Raw genomic sequence first — 24,845 nt, 5'->3', positions numbered from 1 at the left:
AAATATCTTTATCTTTATGTACCTAACGATCTTTGGGTGGGATCCATGAGGGGACTTAGGTGTAGCAATGCTGAGCACCACAGCACCTAGTAGGCGCCTAGAAAATCATTAGAACCACTAGAGTCCACAAAGCTTGAGTTAGGCACAAAGACTCCCTATATAGTGAATGGGGAGAAATAGGTATCTAAGAACATGATCCACAAAAGCCAGCACACTAGCTGGGGAACTGCCTAAGCTAACCCATGGGAGATGCTGTTCAGCAGGATGTATGCTAAGCCCCTCTCCTTTCTTGGAGATAGGCGCCTGAGTGGGAGAAGTCATTTGAACTGGGTCGATCATCTCTCAGTTGAGTGCCCTAACCACTAGGCTGTAGAAATAGACTGATATGCGTGTCCCTCAATCTCTCCTGTTGAAGTTGGTCCACTTTAATGAAACAGTTGAATAGTTAAATATTAATTGGGCCAGAGATAGAGTTAGAATGATTCTATATCCTAGTGGTTAGAGTACTGACTTGAGAGGTGGCCAATACCTGTTTGAATTCCTTCACCCATTCAGGAGGATGGGGACTTGAACTGGGGGCTCTCCCACATCTTGGGTGAATACCCTATCCACTTGGCTAAAGGTTATAAGGGAGGTCCTCCTTTTCTTTCTCTTCCCCTTTTCCCACAGGCTATATTATGTGAACTTGCCTGAGGGGGCTGATCCAGTAGATGTGCTCAGATGCTTTCTAATGAATAGAGCCTCTATATTAAGCTTAGGGGGCTGAATGCCTGTCTTTCTGGTTTGTGAATTATTCTGGCTCTTAGGTGGGAGACAGGCATCTGATTGCCTAGACTGGGCAGTTGTGGAGGAGATAGGTGCCCAGGAGTGAGGCTGCAGTTCGCATGTCCAGAGGCAAAAGCTTAGGTGCCAAGTGAATTTAAGTACATATGAAGTTAGACAGCAGCTGAGCTGGAGTTTTCTGGATTGCAATGTTGCCTAAAAATGGGCATTAGGCACCTAAGTACCTTTGTGGATCCCACCCTTTGTTTCTTTTCTCCTGTGTTTCAGTCACTTCAGTGTTTTCAGTCATTGGGCCACATTCAGACACAGTGTGAACCACTGGAAATATCTGTTTTTGCCAGATCTGAAGGGAACCTATGTCTTTTTTGTAGTGTTATTTCTGTAACATTCTGCATTTAGTGAAGATCATGATATAAAAGAGTTATTACTTTGGTGTCTACATTTCCTGTAGAAATGTACCATGGTAAAACAATAAATTTTTCTTTTTAAGTACTGACACACAAGTCACTCTTCAATCTCATGGATAAATGGAGTAATTAAGATTAGATAGTCCCAATCAACATTTATAGGAGACTATCTAATCTTATGTATCCATATGTATCCCTGTTCTGTATCATACATATGTTTTTAATTTGGAATACCTGTTTCTTTTCTATTAGTAATAGAATGTCAGTCCCAGATACAAATCTGTTCTTACATAGTATTTTCTGATGATGTCTTTATGCATAAAGTAACAATTCAGAACTGATTCTGTGTCTAAGATATTTATCCAGAATAAACAGCAGAGATGCTCTATCCTGTTGACAGTGTGGTCCTTGTGTTAGTGCCAAGTACACTGCAGTATAAAAATATGATCCTACCACAATGGTCAAAACTATTTACTTGTTTCTATGCTATGTATTCACACAAATGCTCTTAACAGACAGGCAGAACACCGCTTGCTTGTTGTGAAGTCTTGCTGCATTTGATTTGAATATGCCGTCCTCTAAAAACCAAACTATGGACTCCAAAATGTAAATGCAGTAATTAAAACATGTTTGTTTTCTATCTACTGTCTGGATTGTATTGCAAATAAGTCAACTAAAGAATACATGTGGGGCTCCCTTTACTTCTTCTGCTATGAGAGAAAATGTTTTTTATTTTGGAAAAACAACAAGGAGTCTGGTGGCACCTTAAAGACTAACAGATTTATTTGGGCATAAGCTTTCGTGAGTAAAAACCTCACTTCTTCAGAAGCCTTTTGGAAGGCTCTCTCTTTGGTCACTAATATGCATAATACTGTAGTGTGAATTGAGATTGAGTTTTGCTCTCCAGTAGTATCTTTTGTTCCATGTTTTGTTGCACATCTGTCTGTTGTCCGTGAAGGAATACTTTTTCTTTTTATTAGGTCAGCTAGAGGTTCAAATCAACAGGAAGATCCAGTCAGTGTTAGTACGGAAGACAGTCCAGCCACGAGTTTGGTTTCTGTTAGCAAAAGCAAGAAAACTGATGATTCTGAGATTAGCCACAGTCGTAGTTACACAGCTCTAAGAAATCTGGTAGTTAAGAAAAAGTACAGTAGACACACAGCTGTGATTGCAAATTGGAGCAAATATACCTCTGGCTGTAAGTTGGTAAATTTTGTGTGTTTATTAGGCAGTGGGCTGGAGCATATTTTATAATATTTATGAATTACTTTAGAAAAGTATTGGACATATTGCAGCTGAGGTTTACCTAAATTATAAAGACTTGACTCTTAATAAGTAAAGTAAATGATGTAGGTAGAAGTAAATACAAGGAAAGAATTAAACTAAATATCTGTGCAAAAATCAGTTTATTTTGAAAGTAATTGATCTATTTTAAACTTAGGGAGTTGGTGATTCACCTATTTCAAAGTAGTATACTTCATATTTCTTCATAGTATTCTTTGTACTATAATACTTGCCCAATACATTGATTTCCCCTCCCACCCCATCAAACTTGGAAATTGATCATTAGAAACTGCAAAAACAATTGTAGATTTGTTAAGACTGTAAAAGAATTATTTGAAACAATAAGTTAATAAGAAGTTGTGGCAATTCGTTGGAATAGATTACACTTTCTAAATTGGTTGCTGAAGCAGCTGATATGGTAGTTCCATTACTGAACAAATATCAGTACTTAAATGGGTTTTCAAAGAGGGGATGGAGCAGCATCTAAACAAATCATTACTTTGCTTCATCGTGGAGCAGGAACTGTTGCTGAGACAATTATATTGGTGGCGCTGGTAACACTGCTAGTATCACACAGCTGGCCATGGAACTCTCTAGACAGTTAATGTTGATTTTTGTTAACTCTTGGAAAATTGGGGAAGTTACACTAAAGAGAAATGCGAATGTTATGACAATATTTAAAAAGGGTAAATGGGATGACTTTGGTTAATTATAGGCCTGTCACCCTGACATTGATCCCAGGCAGCATAACGGAACAGCTAATATGAGATTCGATTAATAAAGAATTAAAAGAGGGAAATATAATTAATGCCAATCAACATGGGTTTATGGAAAACAGATCCTGTCCAATTAACTTGGTATCTTTTTTTGATGAGATTACAAGTTTGGTTGATAAAGGTAATAGTAATGATGGAATATACTTAGATTTTGACTTCATACCACACAACATTTTGATTAAAAAACTAGAAATGATCAACAAGGCACACATTAAATGGATTTTAAACTGTCTGTCTGACAGTTCTCAAAATGTAATTGTAAACAGGGAATCATCAAGCAGGTGTGTTTCTAGAGGAGTCCTACAGGGAGCGATTCTGGGCCCTATGCCGTTTAACATTTTTATCAGTGACCTTGAAGAAAACATAAAATCATCACTGATTAAGGTTGCAGATGATACAAAGATCTGGGGGAATGGTAAAACAATGAAGAGGACATATCACTGATACAAAGCAATCTGGATTGCGTGTTAAGCTGGGCACAAGTAAACAATGTATGCTTTTTAATATGGCCAAATGTAAAGTTACACATCTAGGAACAAAGGCCATACTTACAGGATGAAGGCTCTGTCAGCTGAACAGGAGCTCCCAGTGCAATGCTTTGATCAAAAGAGCTAATTCAGTTTCTGAAGTAGGAGTATGGAGGTTATATTACCTCTGTATTTGGCATCAGTGCAACTGCTACTGGAATACTGTGTTCATTTCTGATGTCCACAGTTCAAGAAGGATATTGATAAACTGATGCGGGTTCAGAGAAGAGCCATGAGAATGAGTAAAGGATTAGAAAACATGCCTTATAAAGATAGACTTAAGGCGCTCAATATATTAACAAAGAGAAGGTTAAGGAGTGACTTGATCATGTTTGATACCTAGATGGGGAAATTTTCTTCAGTCTAGCAGACAAAGTTATAACAAGATCCAGTGTCTGGAAGTTGTGGTACACAAATTCAGACTGGAAATAAGGCACACATTTTTAAGAGTGAGGATAAAAATGATCGGAACAACTTACCAAGGGTTGTGGTGGATTCTTCATTACCGGCAACTTTAAGATCAAGATTGGATGTTTTTCAAAAGATAAACACTAGTTCAAACAGGGATTAAAACAGGGGAGTTCTGTGGCTTGTGTTATGCAGGAGGTCAGACTAGATTATCACAATGGTCCCTTCTGGCTGTGGAATCTATGAAATAGAGCACCCAAAATTAGTGGATATTTTTGACTTTCATCACTCCGTGCCGCTGTTCCCTACTATCTGCAAAATGGAGATAATACCATCTCACCTAAGGGATGTTGTGAAAATAAACTCATTAATGTTTGTGAAATAGTCAGATACTATAGTGATGTGTGCCATAGAAAAGCCCACGAAGAAATTAATGATTCAGTCTTTAGAGCAGGGTTTGAATAATGTGATGGAAATAAGGCATGAGCCAGACACTGAACAATGATGATAAAATATTATGGTATAGCTGCTTGTTCAATGAGTACTGTCCATCCTGTGCACTGAATGAGGCAGTGAGTGGTCTTGTGGAAAAATGTATGTGATCATGTAATTAAAGACTATCAGAATGCATATGCTCAGGGGCTAATTAAGGTTGCATATAGATAACCTTTAATTATGGCACTTGCTAACTTTTGAGTGCTGAATCTGCAACATTATGTTCTTTTAACATTTTGTGTGTGTGTGTGTAGTTACTATTATGGGGTCATACAGAAGTTATCATTTGAGTCTGATGGTATTAGTGGGATAGGAATGAAAACACTTTTTAGTATGGCAAAAAGTGCAATGTGATTTGTTATCAGTATCTACTGTATTAATCATTGACTTGCACTAGTTTATAAGACACCTGCTGAAGGAATGCCATGTATGAAAATCTAGAGCCTTCACAAGATGGTTTTACAAGGTCAGTCCTGTTACAACTGAAAATTTTAGTCTTCTTGGGTTGTGGAAAATGAAAGATCCACAGGTGACTCTCATAATGAAGCTGTTGTACCACTCTGAGAAAATGGCAAGGAATATTAGCCAACCTTTATGAAGAATATGGGAATGTAAGGTGGCTGAGCGAATGTGGAACAAAAAGCCTTTGTCTCCCCCCCTTTTTTTTTTTTTGGTATACAATCCTACAAGTTTATTGGTACAGTATATTGAATAAGATATTCTGCCATTTTTAACAAGACATTTTTGCTATCTGGAGACTGTTGTAAGCAGAATTTTTCAACAAACGGAAGTCTCTATTTACTTAAGACTCCTTACGTAGATTGAATAGAATTTTTCACATCTGCATTATGGTGACAAACTATAGAACTCAAATACTTTGATTTAAAAAAAAAAAAAGGCCAAAATAAATAACACAGCCTTCTCAGGAATCCTGTTTTTCATGTCCCTCTGCAGACCACTGTGGTAGACCCCATTCCCCTGCCAGAGCTGAGATGAGAGCCAAGTATCTCTGACTCACCAGTCTCCATGTACTAAATATTAGACACATGTTGCCTGCCCAATTAAACAGCAGAACTATAGCTCTGGATGTCATGTTTGCCTTGCCAGTTGTTGAGGGCTCATTGCAGGACTGTTTGCTGAACCTGATGGTAAGATTTTAAAGACATTTTCATTTATTTAAATATATAAAATATCCTTCCAGACTTCTGGCTACAGTGCAGTAGTTACAAACAAATACATAAGAGATCACAAACACCACTGACTCCACTGAAGCAAACTTCTCCCTTTCTGTCTACCCCAAAACCCTAAACAGCACTGTCCTACCCAATCAGTAAAAGACTGGAAAGATAAATGAGCCTAACAGAGGGTGCTGATTGTCACACAATTCAGGCACTAGGGAAGAAGTGATTTCCATTGTTGAGGACCCTTCACTCTGAATGTCCTGCTACCAGCCCCTTCCCATTTAAACAGAGGGCTGTTAGTTTGAACACCTCTGCTGATTGCAGTTGCCATGGTGTAACACACAAGGAAAGGCAGTCTCAAATATAACCAAGACCGAACCATTTGGAATTCATAAGTAAAAAAACCCCACCACCTTAAACTTATGCACTGCATTCTGTACTAACTTCAATTTCATATGGTTTTAAAGAGTAGCTACCTATAGGAATCATACTTTGAAGAAAAAAAGGCATGGCTGATTGTGAAAAGAGTCTGCTTTCAACAGATGCCGCATTCTATTTGTCAAGTGCAAAGGTTTAAATAATTGAACTGCTTTGAATTAGAAATATTAGGTGTTTTGCCCATCTGGCAAATTATTATTTTTATTTCTTAAATGTCTTCTCAAAAATGAGGACGCCTAGAAACTTCAAATCTAGTTTGCAAGGTGAAGGCCTTGTAAAGCGGTAGTTCCTTCTGCCATTTTTCAATTAGAGGTACATATTGGAAAAATATTTCTGGTGTATTAGGAATAGCAAATTGCTCCCTTGACACGTTACAAGGCTTTTGAGATCCTGCTGAAGAATCTTTTAAGTTTCCTCTGTAACATTAGCAAGGCTTGCAAAAGGTATGAAGTTTTGTCTGTTTATCTTTTGCCTGGGTTTCCAGACACCTGTGGAGTTTCTAAGCTGCAAAGATCCTAGAAGACATTAGCAGTTAAATGTATGCTTCATTGGAGTTCCTAAATGTTGCAGCAGCTCCTGCAGAGCTACTGTGTTATAGGAATTCTTGTCACCAGTTATCAGCCCATCATGGCTAGCGGTCAGTTCCAGGTTTGTGACCAAGTATTCCCTTTATTTTGCGACCTCTCAGAGGAGCAAAATAAGGTAGAAAATGTTTGCTGAATGTCATGTTGTTTCTAGACATGCACTCTGTGTTTCATATAATGCCCTGGATACACTGGCCAGAACTATGACATCTGGGATCACTTTCTGATGGTATTCTTGGCATAGGTTAATGTTTTTCAACTTGTGGTCTGCAGACCTTTGAGAATCTGCAGTCTATGTCTAAGGGGTCCATGAAAGGTGACTATGCAAATAAAATTTCATGGACCACAGGTTGAATTTCAAAAGAAGTTCTCCATTCAAAATTTTTTAGGGGTCCGCAAATGAATAGAGGTTGAAAACCACTGGCTTAGGTCATCTGGCCTTCCTATTAAAGCTCAAGCTCAAAGGTGAAAGATCTGCCCTTTAATAATAACCGAGGTTTATTGAGCAGCAAAACCGATTAAATTCTGGAGATGGTAGAGACTACATATTGCAGCATGGGCTTTGGGTTTGACCTAGTGGTGTTGTCTTTTTGGATCCAAAGACAGTTTGCTTCATCTGGTTCCTCTTTCCCTTACCTCTCCTCCAGCAGTCTCAACCATGTCAGCAGCTATTGTATTCTTGTCATATTGTACCGTCTTACTTTGATATCTAAGATCCAGTGGAAGACAAAAACGTGAGGAGATATTTTAAACAGTCAAATTTTTCTATCGCTTGTTCATCCTCAGTACCCGCCTGGCCTCAGATTTGTTAGGTTGTCCTGGAGCACACTTCTAGTCTGCATTTACCTTACTCTTCATTTTTCCCATATGTTTTAAGATTAGTCTGTCAGTTCCTATGGGCATGGCATGGAATTATCACTGATCGTTGGCTGTTGGAGATAATCCAGTTCAGATATGCAATCTAATTCCATTCCATTCTGACTTCCATCTCTCCCTTCCCCCATTTCCTCTCGGGTCCATGTAATGAGATATTGCTCAGAGCAGAGATAGATTCCTTTTCAAAGATGGGAGCCATAGAAAACTTGCCAAAGACGTGTAGAGAGGGAGAGGCTTCTAATAAGACTATTTCTAATTCCAAAAATAAAGAGAGACCACCGTTGTTTTACTATGGACCTAAGGAAATTGAACAGTTCAGTAAAAAGTTCAAATGCCATGTGCCAACTGGCTTCCATCATCCAATCCCTTTCCCTGCAAAATTGGTTTGGAGCTGTCAGTCTAAAAGGTGCATGCTTTCACATGACTTTCAGACTGATTCACCAAAATTATCTGTGCTCTTCCGTGAGACACACAATTCTACCAATTTAAATTATTTTCCTTCAGCCTCTTTTTAGCACCAGGAATTCATAGCAAATATTTGGTCATGGAGACAACATGCATGCAAGTATTCCTCTTGCATCAGGGAATACTTTTAGGTGCATTTCTGAATGATTGCTGTATGAAAGAGAGCCCGCAAAGATCAGCGTGATTTTCTTCACACAGAGGAATCTTGTGGCCTCTTCCATGAAGTAACCTCTTATCTGCAACTATGAGACCATTGCAGCATTGGGTGGCAGTAAACTTCAGCATGACTACATCTTCAACCATTCCTTCAAAAATTCTCAAGTCTTCCTATCGTTGAGAATTAAAATATAACATACTAAAGGAACTCAAGCTTCTACCTCTGTCAGCAATAGTCCTTACAGACATCCCCATTCTAGGCTTCTCTTCCAAAATGAACAATTCACAATCACTGGAATATGTTCTAGAGCTGATGGGCTGTAAATAAATCATTAATAACAATAGCAAAAAAAACCAAACAAACAAACAAACAGATCAAAAAGGGAGTCCTGTCATTTAATATTTTACTTTGTTTTTTTGCAGAGTGGGGATTGGTTTTTTGTTATAGTCTTATTCAGTTTTGTATTCTGACTAAGTATGAAACTAAATATGACATAAAACTGTAACTGAAAAACAAAACAAAAAAACACTACTGGACCCCACCCTCCAGCCCTTTTAAAAAACAAACAAACAAAAAAACTACACCTCCCAAACCTGCTGCATGAAATGGTTCCATTCTGAAAACTGATAGAACTCATGGCTCACCTTGTTGGTGCCATTCTTATAAAGGAGACCTGGACCAAACTGGAAAGAAGCCAAGTGCTCTGTTATTAATATTATACACAGTTAGGCTGTTGCAGAGTAGTGGATTCTCATTGTGGCTTTACAAAGCATTAATGAAGTTCTAATTTAAAAAGCAAATAGAAAACCTCTGCATTGCACCATGGGGAGCCAACACATTTTATCATATTGAATTGTGACTAATATTAATATTGTTAATTAACAAGCTTTCCTGAGATCTAGGAACATTATGGCAACTAGTTTTTGATTCTTCAAGACTGTGTTCTTGTTCTCAGTACATTCAGACAGAGCTGTAGTGAAATGGAATGGTCTGAATTGTCCAATTGTTCAGAAAATCCAGAATATGAAATACAGTTTCAGTTAAGTGAAAAATAATTTTGGCATTTTCATTTTAATGCTTTTATGCAGTACTTTAAAATTGGAACATAGAAATTGTCATACTAGAGAACAGAAGCAGGATTTTGAATTCCATGATCTTAATTAATGATCTATATTTATCTTCAAAAGAAAATGCAGAACATCTCTGTTTTCTCCATAATGCTGCTTTTTTGCCTCCTCTTGTTGAAAACTTTTTGGCTAGCTCCCCCACTAACACACTTAGAATAGCCTCCCTCTTACTAGTGCTCTTAATTAATTTAATTACCATTTGTTTAAATTAAACTGAAGTCTGGCCACTTCTGAATGAGAGCATGTATACAGGGGTTTAATGCACTTTACAATCACACCTTCGGTTAATTTGATTTAACTTTCCTGAATGTTACCATGTAATATTCCTCTAATAAGTCCATCCTCAAAATTGGCTGCTTTTAGCTAATTTTCCACCATTAAATTTCTGCTATAATACAATCTGTTCCTAGTTTAGCACCTGACCATTTATAAAAAAAAGAAAAAATTGGTTTGTCATAGTTTAAGTTTTGATTTGTTATGCTGTTTTCAAGGATTTTAATACAGATCAGGATTTAGAAAAGAAAAAGAAACAGATATACAAACAATTTAGCACCTTGTTGGACTTTTCTTGCCCTAGTGATCTTAATAGCGGAATAACATAGACTCTTCACATTTTACATCTTGTTAAGATTTAGTGAAATCTGGTACCTTAACCTCCCTGTGATGACACCATGAATGGAGAAGAGATTCTAATATTTCTTTAAAAAGTAGTTTAATATAATCTGTAATCATAATCATATGGTTATTGTCAGTACAGGGCAAAGTTAAGGTTGTTTGAATGCTGTTATAAATTTAGCCTTAACTCTGAATTTCCTGAGTTTATAATGCTTTGTTTTAGGATAATTAAAATTATTTTTATTATTTATTTGTATTGTGGTAGTGCCTTGGTGGCCCAGTCATGGACTAGAATCCCATTGTGCTATACATGTAACCAAAATACTGTCTTGGCTCTAGACAGCTTTTAATCTAAGTAACATACATTTTAAAAAATTATCATAATAACTGATGTGTACTTCCAACCTTAACTGCAGTGTAGTTTTAATCTGAGAATATTGTTGTAGGAACAAAGTGACCTCTGTAGTTACAGTTCTATAAAATCACGAATGGTGTGGAGAAAGTGAATAAGGAAGTGTATTTACCTTTTCACTTAACACAAGAACCAGAGGTCACCCAATGAAATTAATAGGCAGCAAGTTTAAAACAAAAGGAAGTACTTCACACAATGCATAGTCAACCTGTGGAACTCGTTGCCAAGGAGTGTTATGAAGGTCAGCGCTATAATTGGATTAAAAAAAGAAATAAGTTCATAAAGGGTAGGTCCATGAATTTCAAGGATGCCTCCCCATGCTCTGCGTGTCCCTAGCCTCTGACATCCAGAGGCTGGGACTGGACTATGGGATGGATCACTTGATGATTGCCCTGTTCTATTCATTCCCTTTGAAGCATCTGGCATTGGCCAGTGTCAGAAGATATACTCCATATACTGGGCTAGATGGACCTTTGGTCTGATCCAGTATGGAAATGGAGTGGAAATGGTTCCATTAACTTTGAGCATGAGGAAAATAGGAATGAAAAATACAATATACCCATTGTTTTGTTTTTTTAAAAAGCCGCAACACCTTCTTGCAACCATCTTCATCCTTTTGGAGAAGTTCTGTTCTGTAAATTTGTGACTGAATTGGTTACCTCAGCTTGCATAGGTCCAGAATTAAGCAGTGCTTGATGGTACTGCTTTTAACATATCTGTGTGGATTTGGTTATTAATGGTTTAAGATTTGATTTGTTATGTGTTTTAAAGGATTTTAATACAGATCACGATTTAGAAAAGACATTATAGTTCTTTTTTTCCTTCTACAGGTCCAATGATGCACCAGCAGCCACCTCCTTCCCAGCAATATAATATGCCACAGGGAGGTGGGCAACATTACCAGGGACAGCAGCCACCAATGGGAATGATGGGCCAAGTTAACCAAGGAAATCACATGATGGGTCAGAGACAGATTCCTCCGTATAGGCCACCACAGCAAGGTAAGACTCTACATTGAACTTCTCAGATTAGTTTAAATAACCATCTTGGAAATTTTTGTAAATAGTTTTTTGTCTACATCATATTTGAACCAAATTGCTATGTGCACAATTTCAGGTTTCTTTGTCTCCAGCATATTTTTTCCTCCTTCTTAAAGGTAGCTCTTGCAGCAGAAAAGCTACTAGTTTGGACATGAATTTTGAGATTTATATCTCTTTTGTTCCAAGCTCATTTCTGAATAAAAAGTGTGTCCAAAAAGTTTACACCCCATAGAACCTGCTGTATGAATTAAAATTCAGTTTGTTGTCACAAAAGTTTGATACGTATGGAAAATAATTAAATAACCCATTTGGTTCTAAAATTGCTCAACCACTAGAGGAAAGTGAGAGAAAATATAATTATATTCCACAATCTTGTAATTTTTTTCTTAACTGCAGTCCTTTTTAAAAGATAGTCTGTATTTTTCTTGATGCATAGCTTAGTGCTGTTGCTGTTTTACATGTGTTCTTAAAATTAACTCTGAGCTAGATTCACATACAGTAGAACCTCAGAGTTACGAACTGACCAGTCAATCACACCCCTCATTTGGAACCAGAAGTACACAATCAGACAGCAGCAGAGGCAAATACAGTCCAGTACTGTGTTAAATATAAACTACTAAAAAATAAAGGGAAAGCAGCATTTTTCTTCTTCATAGTAAAGTTTCAAAGCTGTATTAAGTCAATGTTCAGTTGTAAACGTTTGAAAGAACAACCATAATGTTTTGTTCAGAGTTATGAACATTTCAGAGTTACGAACAACCTCCATTCTTGAGGTGTTTGTAACTCTGAGGTTCTACTGTATGGAGTCTAGTGCAGCCGAGCAAGTAGATTAAATATGTTGTCTGAAATGCAACAGGGTGGGTGGGGAGTACATTTGAGAAACATTTCTCATACTAAAACCAGAAATTAGCAAGCTTGTTAACAGAGAAAACAAGATACTTACGTATTGACTGGTTGTGGTTTTTCAGGCCCACCACAGCAGTACTCAGGCCAGGAAGACTATTATGGGGACCAATACAGTCATGGTGGACAAGGTCCTCCAGAAGGCATGAACCAGCAATATTACCCTGATGGTAATCTCTCATAATGTTAACTTTCCCATTTTCTATACCTGCCCAATATCAATGTAGAGAGCTACTCAAAAACGATAGAATGGGGTGAAAATAGTAATTGATCACCATAACAGATCTTGTATTTATAAAAGCTTCTAAATTCGGAATTGTTTCTATAATTTAAGATGCTAGAGAGAACTAATTTTACAGCTTGCTTCAAGTACATCATTTGTAATACTTTTACTTTGACACCCTAAATATTGGCTTTTATATTCTATAATGAGAATCCTCTCATTTAGCTACAAGTAAGGAGGGTTCTTCAGTGTATGTAGAATAGCTGATCTGAATTAAAGCAGTCATGTTATACATCTGCTTTATGATACTGTATGTGTAGTAAGAGACGGAGTAATATATTTTTATAGCTAGTATACAGAAATAAAAAAAACTTGCTTATAAGCATAATGTTTTGTTTTTTTATGATTGTTCTTCTCCTATAACATAATTTATTTTTGATTTTAAGAACAAATTGCACAAATGTTTTGTTGCTGCTGTGGTGTGGGCCTTAAGCATACATACTGTTTGATAAAGGCATAAGATAATCCCAGTCCTGAGGAGCTTGTTTGTTGAAAGGCATGGTCCTGTGGAATTCCCTCAGTGCTCTCAGGATCAGACTCTAAATTAATATTACACAAATCAGTCCTTTTTGCTCTTTGAAGTAAGAGATCTGTATATAGTGTATTTGAACAAGGGGAATCAGGATTATACTATAAATTAGAAGATGGGGTTCCTTTTTTAATTTGTTTTGGTTTTGCTGAGGGAGTGGTTGGGTGAACAAACTGTATTTGTGGAAAAATACTGGCTGACTCATAGCTATTGTGATAGCCTGCTTGCCACTTAATGATGTGTTTTGGGAAGTCCAAGGAACATGGTCATAGTAACCATTTTAAAAACATTCATAGCTCAATAACTCCCAAATCGTATCAACATTTCAGAGCAAAATTTGTAAATACTTAGTGAAATGAATTATTTATTTGAATTTAAAGTTTTAATTTTTTTAAATCAATATTTTAGCCAGGCCTAAAGCTATTATAGATAGGCATAGGCATCTGGTTTTCATTTGTGTACATTCAAAGATATTTCACAAGCTATGTTAAATCATAACATACAGTCTTAATTCTGAAACTTATATTGTGTTATACACATGACCTCATTTTCTCTGTACAAAAAAGTTAGCTGTATGACTTTCATAACTTTCAAATAGTTAAAGGTAATTCATGCATTTAATGCATATAATTGAACATTATCAATTAAAATTATATGGCAGTATAGATGAATTTACAAAGATCCACCATATTCTGTTAACTTCGGCAAGTATTATTGTTAAACAGCAGTGGATATGTTAAAATAATAATCTATAAAAATGTCAACTAATAATGATGTAGGAGCATCAGAGTCAGTTTTTAAGAAGTTTGGGTTTAGTTCTTCATTTGTACCAAAGACCATTTATTTTTAGAACTTCTTGCTCTCTGCCTTATTTAGGCACTTTGATAAAATTTGTGCTAAAATTTTAACAAAATGAAAGCTTGTTCTCATGACTTGAGTTTCACAAGAGGACACTATGATGTAGTACATTTTAGTAATCTGCAGAAGAAATATATTGGGTCTTAAAACAACAAACAGGTAGGCTATTTTTCTCATGTTTTGGTTTCTAAGCCAGAGGGGCCCATAGCCTCTGAAACTGAAGCTCCTTTTTTAATGATTGTGCTGATGTATGAGATTCTCCAGGGAAAATGTCTTCTTAAGATTGTTAGGAATGATGTTCGTGGGGGAAAAAAATCAACCTTGAGAAGTTTTTCTTTTGACACTTCAGAGCAAAATTTACTATAAAAATATGTGATTCATAACTTCATTGAGCTTTGTTATATTTCACACTGCTTTTAGCATATGCTTTTGAATTGGAGATCAGCCGAACAGGTGTTAGACAAAGTATGATAATTGCTTCCTTTGTTCATTCTAATTTAATTCAGGTTATTTACATGTGAAAGGCCTAAATGCTTTCATTTTTTTAAAATAAAAGATAAAGTAATTTTTCCCACCAACAAAGATTATCAGAAGGTTAAGACCATCCCTTGCTGTGATGTTGCTAAAACTAGTGCATTAAGCTTTTGTTCCCTGTCACATGTTAATTCAATATGAAAGGAAATCATATTGGTAAATCTTTGGCTAATAAAATTGAAAAATCTTTTTTATGTATTTCCAGTTGACTTTTTTTTGATTTTTCTGAAAGATGAAATATTTTTAGGGTTTTCACTCAGAGGCCATTAACGTTTCTTCCTGTCTCTTGTCGAATTGATGTAGGTCATAATGATTACGGTTATCAGCAACCGTCGTATCCTGAACAAGGCTACGATAGGCCTTATGAGGATTCCTCACAACATTACTACGAAGGAGGTATCTATATACCTTCACACACATACGCACATACATTCCCTTTCCTCCCCCACCTCCTATGGGAACGAAAATTCTTGCACAAAACAATTTATGCCCATGCAAAGCTCTTGTAGAATACTAGTTGCTGGCTGTCTTGAAAATTGCAGGGAACTTGAAGCATTCAAAATAATTTCTTGCAAACATCTAAAATATATAACCATAATTTGCCATTTCTAACAACAGTAAAATGACTAAAACACTGTTAGAGAACTTTTTTTTTCCAATGGAAATTTTTTATCTAAACATAAATCCATTGGTTCATTTGTATATATATATATTTTTTTTGTGTGTGTGTGTATATATATATATATATATTTATATGTATATATATAAATATAGTGCCATTAGGAAACAGCTTGCTGATCTTGTGTAGCTAGTCTGTGCTCTCGTAGATGTCTTTAATTTTGTCTTTTTTTATTTTATTTAGCATAGTCATGATCTTATGACTGTGATGTTCCAGTAAATGTACTGCTTGTTTGGCAGAGATGCTGAAAAAGCTGCAGTTCAACCTTGCAAACTTGGCTTTAACTGCAGTTTGTTTGGCCGAGTTCCTTCTGTTTGGTTTGAGTTTTCTTTGTTTTATTAAGTTTTTGAAATCAAGATTGCATTTTCATTTTGTTCATGTGTTGTTGGCTGTCCATCTTAGAGAAAAACAGAAGTGTAGTAAACATTTTTAATTGTTTTTTTTTCTTGCAACCGTTTTGCAGGAAACTCGCAGTATGGTCAGCAGCAAGATGCATATCAAGGACCTCCTCAGCAGCAGGGTTACCCTCCACAGCAGCAGCAGTACACAGGCCAGCAAGGTTATCCAGGACAACAGCAGGGTTATGGTAAGTAGCTGACAACAAGCTAGTTCTCACAAGAAAGACTATGGGTGAGATCCTCATCTTTGCTTCAGCCTCTTTCTGATGGGTGAAATGGCTGGACCAATATAAAGGGGCCCTAAAATCCCTGAATTCAGCTGCGGGAGGAGTCCCCCAGCACAGACTCTGCAGAATACAGCTTCCTGACGGGATAGAGCTGGGGCCAGGAGGGGGATGTTGGGGCAGCACATATCACTGCAGAGATTCTAGACTGTGTTGCGGCCCATACGAGAGGCCTGGTCCACACTAACCCCCCACTTCGAACTAAGATACGCAACTTCAGCTACGCTGAAGTCGAAGTACCTTAGTTTGAACTTACCGTGGGTCCAGATGCGGCAGGCAGGCTCCCCCGTCGACTCCGCGTACTCCTCTCGCGGAGCCGGAGTACCGGCGTCGATGGCGAGCACTTCCGGGATCGATTTATCGCGTCTAGACAAGACGCGATAAATCGAACCCAGAAGATCGATTGCTTACCGCCGGACCCGGAGTTAAATATAGACGTACCCTTAGGCTGGTCCCAGAGCTAAGTTATACTGGGGGCCTTTCCAGTCCATACAGGAGCCTAGGATCAGGAGAGCACAAAGATAGCCATCTTAACCCCATAAAGCCATCTTAACTCCCTGTACTGCTGGGTTTCTAGTTCTGTGTTGCACCTCTTAGAGACTCAGCATAGACTCTCACCTAACGTTTATTTATTAGAGTCGAGCTTGGATCATTAAGTTCTTGCTTTCTCTGATGATATTTGTACCACTACTGTAACAAAAAATACTTGCACAGTTGTAGTCTTAAGAGATAATTTTGTGCTAGTATTGAGAATTTCCCCACGCTAATGTATTGTAGCATTGGGAAACCACATTATTATTGTTAGGAACGTTAACCCCTTGGATTCAAGGATGTGCTCCATAACGAGCACAGAGTGCATGTGTTTTTTTTTTCTGAAGATTTTGAATCAGAACAGAGCATACTACACATTTTAAATTGTTCTTGCTGTCATACTGTAAAAAGGCTTACACATTCATCTTAAAATAAACATCCTCTCAAAAAGAGACAGTGAAAACCAGTTCCATAACTTGTATGTGAGATTGTATATACAATCATGATTGTGCGTGAAAATACTAGTTTCACATCTGACCTAGTTGTGTTAGTGGTAGTGCTTTGTAAAGGATCTAGTTAGATTTGGGAGAGTTTCTTTTTGAAGTTGAGACTGGAGTGTTACAGTTTTGAAATATTTGTATGTGTATCCAGAGCATTAAAAAAATAAATAAATAAAATCTGACAAATTTGACTAATTTTTTCCATACATTCATTTTGAAAATCTGGGGTTTAGAATAAAAACATTAGAAGAAAGAGGTGAAACAAATACAATAGAACTCCTTGTCCACACACACCATGATTTGCACACCCAAACTAGCTCACTTTTCAATTACAGTTTCTTAAGCAGATAATGAAGTCTTAAATTAATATATTTAACTCTTTTTTAAAAAAATCTCTTATGAATATTTACTAGTAAACAGTAAAGAATTATCAAAAATAAAACTGAACTACATTTGTGAGATGAACAAAGTACGTTTTGGGATGTAGTATCCTGCATTACTTAATATTTATCTGCTTACTCATTAATTTGCAAAAAATCAATTATTTGCAATCAGCGTCCCAGTAATTATTATGAATCTTCAAGGCTCTGTCCCACTCTAGGAGAAGCACAGAGAGCTGAAGCAGCATAGTTCAGGTGGATCTGATACCTGAGGAGAATGGTAATGGAATATGGAGATTTTATCCTCAAGATCATCACTTTGAACTTCTCACAGATCCAGAATTACCAAATTTGTTACCATCTGATGGCTGCTCAGTGACCAACGTGATTAGATAAAATGTCACTTGTCAGCACTGAATCAAGTTACTGTCTACACAAGTCACATTTTGCTCCAGAAACAGATCTGCCTGTTTGTATAAGAGCAAGCACCTCTTCATCAGTTGTAGAACTTTATGGCTCTATCTGGTCTTCAGGGGATCCAGTGGCGGGCACCAAAGAATGTAACTCTCTGTATTTGCCTGATGTATGTGGTGACCTAATTTAAGCTTATTAAGTATCGTATATACTCGTTCATAAGCCGAATATTTTTGGTAAAAAAGTGACGCATCAAAGAGCGGGGGTCGGCTTATAAACAGGTCTGCACCAAAATTTGATGATTTTAAACTCTATGGAATCATTGAATTGAATATCTAATACATTGTCGTTTTGTTTACCTGCAGCGTCTGCAGGCATAGAGCCCCTCAGCTCCCTGTGGCTGCGGTTCGTCGCTCCCATTTACAATTCTGTTCTTCACTCCTCCCCTTTTTTGATTTGTTTTAATGATTTGCAGGTCCTTCACAGAGTGGTCCAGGACCTCAGTATCCTAACTATCCACAAGGGCAAGGCCAGCAGTATGCAGCATACAGGCCCACACAGCCTGGACCACCACAGCCACCACAACAGAGGCCTTATGGATATGACCAGGTACAACTTTGTTTAGTAAACTGTACTAATTCTTGTGTGTTCATTTTACTGTTTTATTAATTAATTTTGGGGAATTGTCTCCCCTGGATGGATATATGTAACTCTCATAGCTTTTATTTCCATTGGAATTATTCACGTACAGCTAGGAGAGTTGATTAGTCTATATCACTCTTTTCTGATTTGGCCAGACTATACTAAACTTCGGAAAGCTCGTGTGTTATAAACAGCTCACCATTGTATCAAAATTAATGTGAACCATTTTAGCCTAACGATGAGAGAGAGTTCAGTGGAAGTTGAGGGTACTAAGCATCTTGCAGGGTCACGTTTTACTATTGCTCTGTATTGAACGTGGCTGAATGCTTTTTTTTAAAAAGCATTCCCTTAGGGGCAAATCCAGCCCCCCTCCTTGGCATCTACAAAGGGCACCTTGCCTGCCCAAGCAGTGTAATTGCGCTGTATAGGTGTTGGGATAGATGTTGGGAGGGACCCATGCAGACTGGAAGCCTCAGTTTGTACTGGTTCCCTGCATGGCAGTGTACGGGGGGGAAAAGGGGGACAGAGGATCCCCAGGAAACTGAGTAAGAGCCTGTAGAGGCTATTCCAGCCGTTGGACCAGAGTGGCTCAGCAGCTGCTTAATGGCCATGGAGAAGGGAGAATTGATTTCCTCCTCTCTGTTCCTTGTACGTATGCCTAGTTATTAAGATTAGACATAGAACAGAGGATTTTCTCCTTTGTGTGTTAAAAGCTACAAAACAGCAAATGTTGCCTAATATCTCTCTGAATGTTATATTGTAAACTTTATTAAAATAGACGCCTTTACTCTCCTGGGCATACGGAAGCTGGACGTTATGACTGAATATATATTACTACACAGATCGGTTTTTTTAACAATAAAATCGTAATAATTTGTCCATAAGCAACTATTTAGACTTTGAATAAGAAAAACGTATTTCCCATGAGTAACAGTGGTTAGACTACCTTCAGGGAGAACAGATTTCTCTCTGTACACAAATATGTTAAAAAGGGGGGAAGGCAACAAAACCTTGTTAAACTCGGTAACCTGAGAAGCGCAACTACTTTTTAGCCCCAAGTCTTAAAAAATAATTTAGTGTACGAAGGGCCATAGTTCGAAATGCAAGAAGTAGGCATAGAAAAATGCTTAGAGAGAGGGAGGGGGAATAGAGGGGAAAAGAAATTTTAATTTGTTGAATTTCCTACAGATCATTTTGGTGTGGGCCAGGGATAACTTCCCTCCCTCTGCAAAGGTTCTAGTCCTCCAGTTTCTTGAATAATCCAAGTCCCAAGGGGAATCCATTTGTGGAAGGCTTTCCCTGTTCTCCACAGTAGCACTACTACCTTAGGAACTGTGCTGTTTGAGCTCCGTTTTGGTAGATGCCCTGAAAACCACCTCCTGTGGGTGAGCAGTGTTTTTCTGATGAGAGAAACAATCTAAGATAATGCTGGCATTATCAGAAGTGTTTTATGCTGCATTACATTGGTGGGATTGAGGGGTGACAATGCTGTGCAGAAACATGCCCTCTCGTTTTCTGCAAATCCTGAACGCCATGGTATACCTGCAGAGAGCTTGTGAATAATCATGAGAAGCATTTACTGGTGTCTCTGCTCCAACCTTTGCTGTTCACAAAAGATGTCTTCCATCAGAGGAATTGGAGGAGAATAATGAGGCCAGTATTTCTATGCATCATATGCATCAAATCTGTGGATTAAGGATGTATTAGTAGGACTTTTGTAAGCAAGACACAAGAAGTAATTCTTCCACTCTATTCCATGCCTCAACTGGAGTATTGTGTCCAGTTCTGGGCACCACATTGCAGGAAAGATGTATACAAATTGGAAAAAGTCCAGAGAAGAGCAACAAAAATGATTAAAGGTCTAGAAAATATGACCTGTGAAGGAAGATTGAAAAAAATGGGTTTATTTAGTCTGGAGAAGAGAAGACGGAGGGCAGGTATACACTACCACTTAAGTTGATGTAATTTATATTGTTCAGGGTGTGAAAAAAACACCCCTCTGAGCGAACTAAGCGCTGTCCACTCTAGCAGTGTGTCAGCGGGAGACGTTCTCCTGCTGACACAGCGTCCACTCTTGTGCCGGTGGAGTAATTATGCCGATGGGAGAGCGCTCTCTTGTTGGCATGGAGTATCTTCACCAGACACGCTACAGAGACACTGCCGCATCAGTGCAGCTGCGCCGATGTAGTGCTTCTGGTGTAGACCTGCCTTGAGAGGGGACATGATAACAGTTTTCAAGTAAATAAAAGGTTATTACAAAGGGGAGGGAGAAAAAGTGTTCTCCTTAACCCAGGGGCAGGCAAACCTTTTGGCCTGAGGGCCACATTGGGTTTCGTAAATTGTATGGAGAGCCGGATAGGGGAGGGGGTTGTGGCCCAGCTCCCACCTCCTATCTGCCCCCCCCCCCCCCCCCCGGGACTCCTGCCCCATCCACACAGCCCCGCTCCCTGTCCCCTGACCACCCCTGGACCCCCGCCGCCCCATCCAACCCCCCTCCTTCCTGACTCTCCTCCCTCCCCCCCGGTATCCCTGCCCCTGTTATCCCCCCGACCACCCCGCCCCCTATCCACACCCCCGCCCCCTGACCACCCCCCCGAACTCCCCTGCCCTCTATCCAACCCCCCCTGCCCCTTTATGACGCTGCCTGGAGTACTGGTGGCTGGCGGCGCTACAGCCATGCCGCCCGGCTGGAGCTGGGCCACACCGCTGCGACCATGCAGCTCAGAGCAGCAGGTCAGGCCGGGCTCTGCAGCTGCACTGCCCCAGAAGCTCACAGCCCCACGGCCCAGAGCATTGCTCCCACAGCGGAGCGAGTGAGCTGAGGCTGCGGGGGAGGGGGGACAGCAGGGGAGGGGCTGGGGGCTAGCCTCCAGGCCAGGAGCTCGGGGGCCGGGCAGGACGGTCCTGCTGGCCGTAGTTTGCCCACCTCTGCCTTAACCTCTGAGGGTAGGACAAGAAGCAATGGGCTTAAACTGCAGCAAGGGAGGTTTAGGTTGGACATTAGGAAAAACTTTCTAACTCTCAGGGTGGTTAAGCACTGGAATAAATTGCCTAGGGAGGTTATGGAATCTCCATCATTGGAGATTTTTAAGAGCAGGTTAGACAAATACCTGTCCAGGATGGTCTAGATAAAACTTAGTCCTGCCATGAGTGCAGGGGACTGGACCAGATGACCTCTCGAGGTCCCTTCCAGTCCTATGATTCTATGATTCCTATAGGACAAGTTGGCCATCTACATCTTTATGGTTGCCTAGATATGCCTTGGATCACACACAGAGTTTTGAACTACATGTGTTAGTCTATTCTATGGTGCTCTGAAAATATGTGGACAATAGTTATGAGTTACAGGCTGAGTGGATACCTTAACTTTGAATTTCTGTGCTTTTGTATGTAATTGAATTCTTGCAGTGCTACTCAAATTCCAATTTAGTATTCAACCGTTCTGTTGTATTCTTTGTTAGACAGTTTTACCATAATCTGTCTTAAATTTTTAATGTCTCTTATTTAATCTTTTATTAATTACCAATACCAATTCAAGAAAAATTGTTCAGTCAGAATTAAACTCCAGGCCATAAACACATAATCAGCAGTGTAATTTACAGATGAATTTAGAGAACTTCTGAGGTGAAACACTATACCATGTGTATCAATAAAATGAATGTTTTCAAGTGTGTTTGATTCTTAGTGACATGACTTTTTTGGATACTGCCTTGTTTCAACTTTTACTTTATAAATAAAATCATTATCTAATCATATTTTTAAATTTATCTTTTAGGGGCAATATGGAAACTATCAGCAGTGAAAAAGTACTTACATTCCAGTATCTATTAGCAGCCATATTGTCTCCTCAGCACTGTGGACATCTCCCTGTGAAGAGAATCTCCCATTCCATCTAGCTTTTGGAAAAATATTGTGGATAAATGGCTGTTTTACAATATACAGTCTTTATGGGCTAGTTATAAAAGGCTGTAGCCTCTCAAAAACTCTGATTTCACAACCATACTCTAGATGGCAATATTGGACAGAAAATGCATTGACATAACCAGTTTTCAGTGAGTTCGGAACTGTGCATCAAACAGACTGTTACAGACTGAAAGGCGTGAACAGCTTTGTATGTTTATGAAGGTTATGGGAATTTAATATTTTTTCCACAAATTCTTTTGTAAGGGGAAGGGGGAAATGTACACTTTTTACAGCAGCAATATTTTGTATATTGTTTTTCATGTGGTGAATATGCAAGACAGTACACTACTCACTGGACAGGATCAAAAATCTGCTGTTAATATGGATTGGGGGCATGATAAATGCTTGATTGTGTTTGGTCTCAAAATGGTGTATAATAAAGGTGAATAAAGACATAGTATATTGTACATTACCGATAGGCTCTTGTACAAAGAATTGAATCCCAGTTACCTAAACAGGAAGGTAATCAAGAACAGTATGATATAGTCTTGTGCAAAGAATTAATTTTTTAAGCTTTCCAATTTTTCTGAGTGAAGCATTTTTGTAAAGGTTTCTAATGTAGTTTGACAATTTTTTGCAACATGGTTTGGTACCCAGAAAAATTGTTCAAACTGTAGGTGTTTTGTCACAGCTTAACATAAACCAAGCCGTAATCCCTTTCTAATTGCAGTAACAAAGAATATGACAATGTTAATTTTACCTGGTTTGAATATGCAAAGAATTAAAAAACTAATACTGAAGACAGGTCACACTGTATTGTATACGTGTATTTTAACCTTTAGTTGGATAATTTGTATGTAACAAACTAGCATAGAAGAATTTGTAAATCTCTATCTAAACTTTCTTAACTGGGAATTAATACCCTTAGAAAGGAGGCATTTTTTGTGTGTATCCATTTTTCTTACTGGTTAATATGAGACCAAGGTATGTTTTAGATTATCACATATAAACCTGCTGGTGAGGTAAATGCCAAATTTTGTTGTGAACTGCATTGATGCTTATAGTGTTGCATGTGAGATAGAAGCAGCACGCTGATCAATAGCGTAGTAGACAAATTGGTTTTGAGACCATCCTGCGACTGTAGTTCAGATATGTGAAGGGATATTCTGTTGTGCAAGAATACATGTGTTCAGGACTTCTTGGCAACCTTTATGAAGGACATAACTTAAAAATAAAATTAGCCCAGGAGTAAAATAATATTTTTTTCACAGTTGGCCATAATGTTTTAACAGGGAGAAAGCAATTGTAATACATCGTATTTGAATGAGCAAAACAAACACAGAAAACAAAAGTTTTAATTTGTCCATTGTTTTTAAAGGGAGAACTTTTTTTTTTAAGCTTAAAGTTGATCGGTAGAAAATGCACATCAAGGTTTGAACAGATAACGCATGAGGAGCATTATTATGAATGAAATGCTTGTAGGTTCTGTGCCAATTTTCCACCACTGTGTACTTCATTGCTATTTAAAACTGTATTCCATCAACTCTAAAGGAAGAATAAATTATTTGTGATTTTAATTTTCTCATTTGTTTCTTTAAATTAGATTTCTATCACTCTGATGTCTCATCTGGAGACTTTGCTGAGAGTTTTTATTTTATAGACGTTGGTCCAGGATAACCAAAATATATTTGCATTCTAGGACTTTATCAAAATTCTCTTGCCATAGCCAAGTTAATTAGAATTAACTGTTCAGTAATCAGCATGTTGTGTAGGCTGTTTGTTACAAAATTCTTCCTCTGAAAATGAAGGTTCATGAGGCTATAATCAAGATGACTGAATTAGATAAATGAGTTGAAGAGACAAAAAATGTGCTGAACCCAACCTGGTAAAGATACGTTATCTCATTTGAAATAAGCTCAACTGACATTAAGAAATAATTTGTCTTGCCAACCCATCTTCTGTTGTCTTATTCTCCTTTTTAATGGAAACTAAAATTGCAATTTTAATAAGCAGAATTTCCTCCAGGGTTTCCCTCCTAGAGACTAGTGCATTTGCAAGTTTAATTGTTTTATAACGGTCCTGTTTCGTAAAAGTTTTTAATTGGTGGTGACAAAAATTACTTTATTCCTCTGGTACCACATTAGAAGAACAACTTGAGAGGAGGTAGTTCCCCGTAAAAGTTAGTATTCCCATTTAAATTATACCTATACATTATTCACATCCCCCTAAACAAAAAAGGAAGCAGGTATGCCAGGTATGGGAGGGTGGGGAAGGAGAGGAGGAGACAAAATGGCAAGGTACAAGAGGTTATTTGAGCCAGGTATCCTTCAGTAAATGGAAATCCAACCCATGTAAAGCCAACAGAAAGGATCTTAAGCTTGGATTTAGAATGGATTGTTGAAAATATGAGGGCTGATAAGGAATTTGAACAT

General features: G+C 38.1%; 1 protein-coding gene across 7 annotated transcripts in view; it reads left to right on the top strand.

Moving 5' to 3' along the window:
• Positions 1–23,990, top strand: part of SS18 (SS18 subunit of BAF chromatin remodeling complex) — a 54,633-nt gene extending 30,643 nt beyond the window's left edge. For 2 of the 7 annotated variants that reach the window (XM_005312160.5, XM_042854854.2), the window contains exons 6-11: positions 11,366–11,536; positions 12,544–12,648; positions 14,986–15,078; positions 15,825–15,947; positions 18,344–18,477; positions 22,286–23,990. In XM_005312160.5, coding sequence (XP_005312217.1) covers positions 11,366–11,536; positions 12,544–12,648; positions 14,986–15,078; positions 15,825–15,947; positions 18,344–18,477; positions 22,286–22,312 — 653 coding nt within the window. In that variant the 3' untranslated portion in view covers positions 22,313–23,990. The remainder of the gene's footprint in view (positions 1–11,365; positions 11,537–12,543; positions 12,649–14,985; positions 15,079–15,824; positions 15,948–18,343; positions 18,478–22,285) is intronic. The other 5 variants (XM_042854855.2, XM_065585400.1, XM_005312162.5 and 2 more) reach the window with 3 other exon arrangements.
• Positions 23,991–24,845: the final 855 nt, after the last annotated feature.

Source organism: Chrysemys picta, chromosome 2, assembly GCF_011386835.1.
Source record: "Chrysemys picta bellii isolate R12L10 chromosome 2, ASM1138683v2, whole genome shotgun sequence".
NCBI classification, from domain to species: domain Eukaryota; kingdom Metazoa; phylum Chordata; order Testudines; family Emydidae; genus Chrysemys; species Chrysemys picta.
This window is presented reverse-complemented; position numbering and strand designations above follow the sequence as displayed.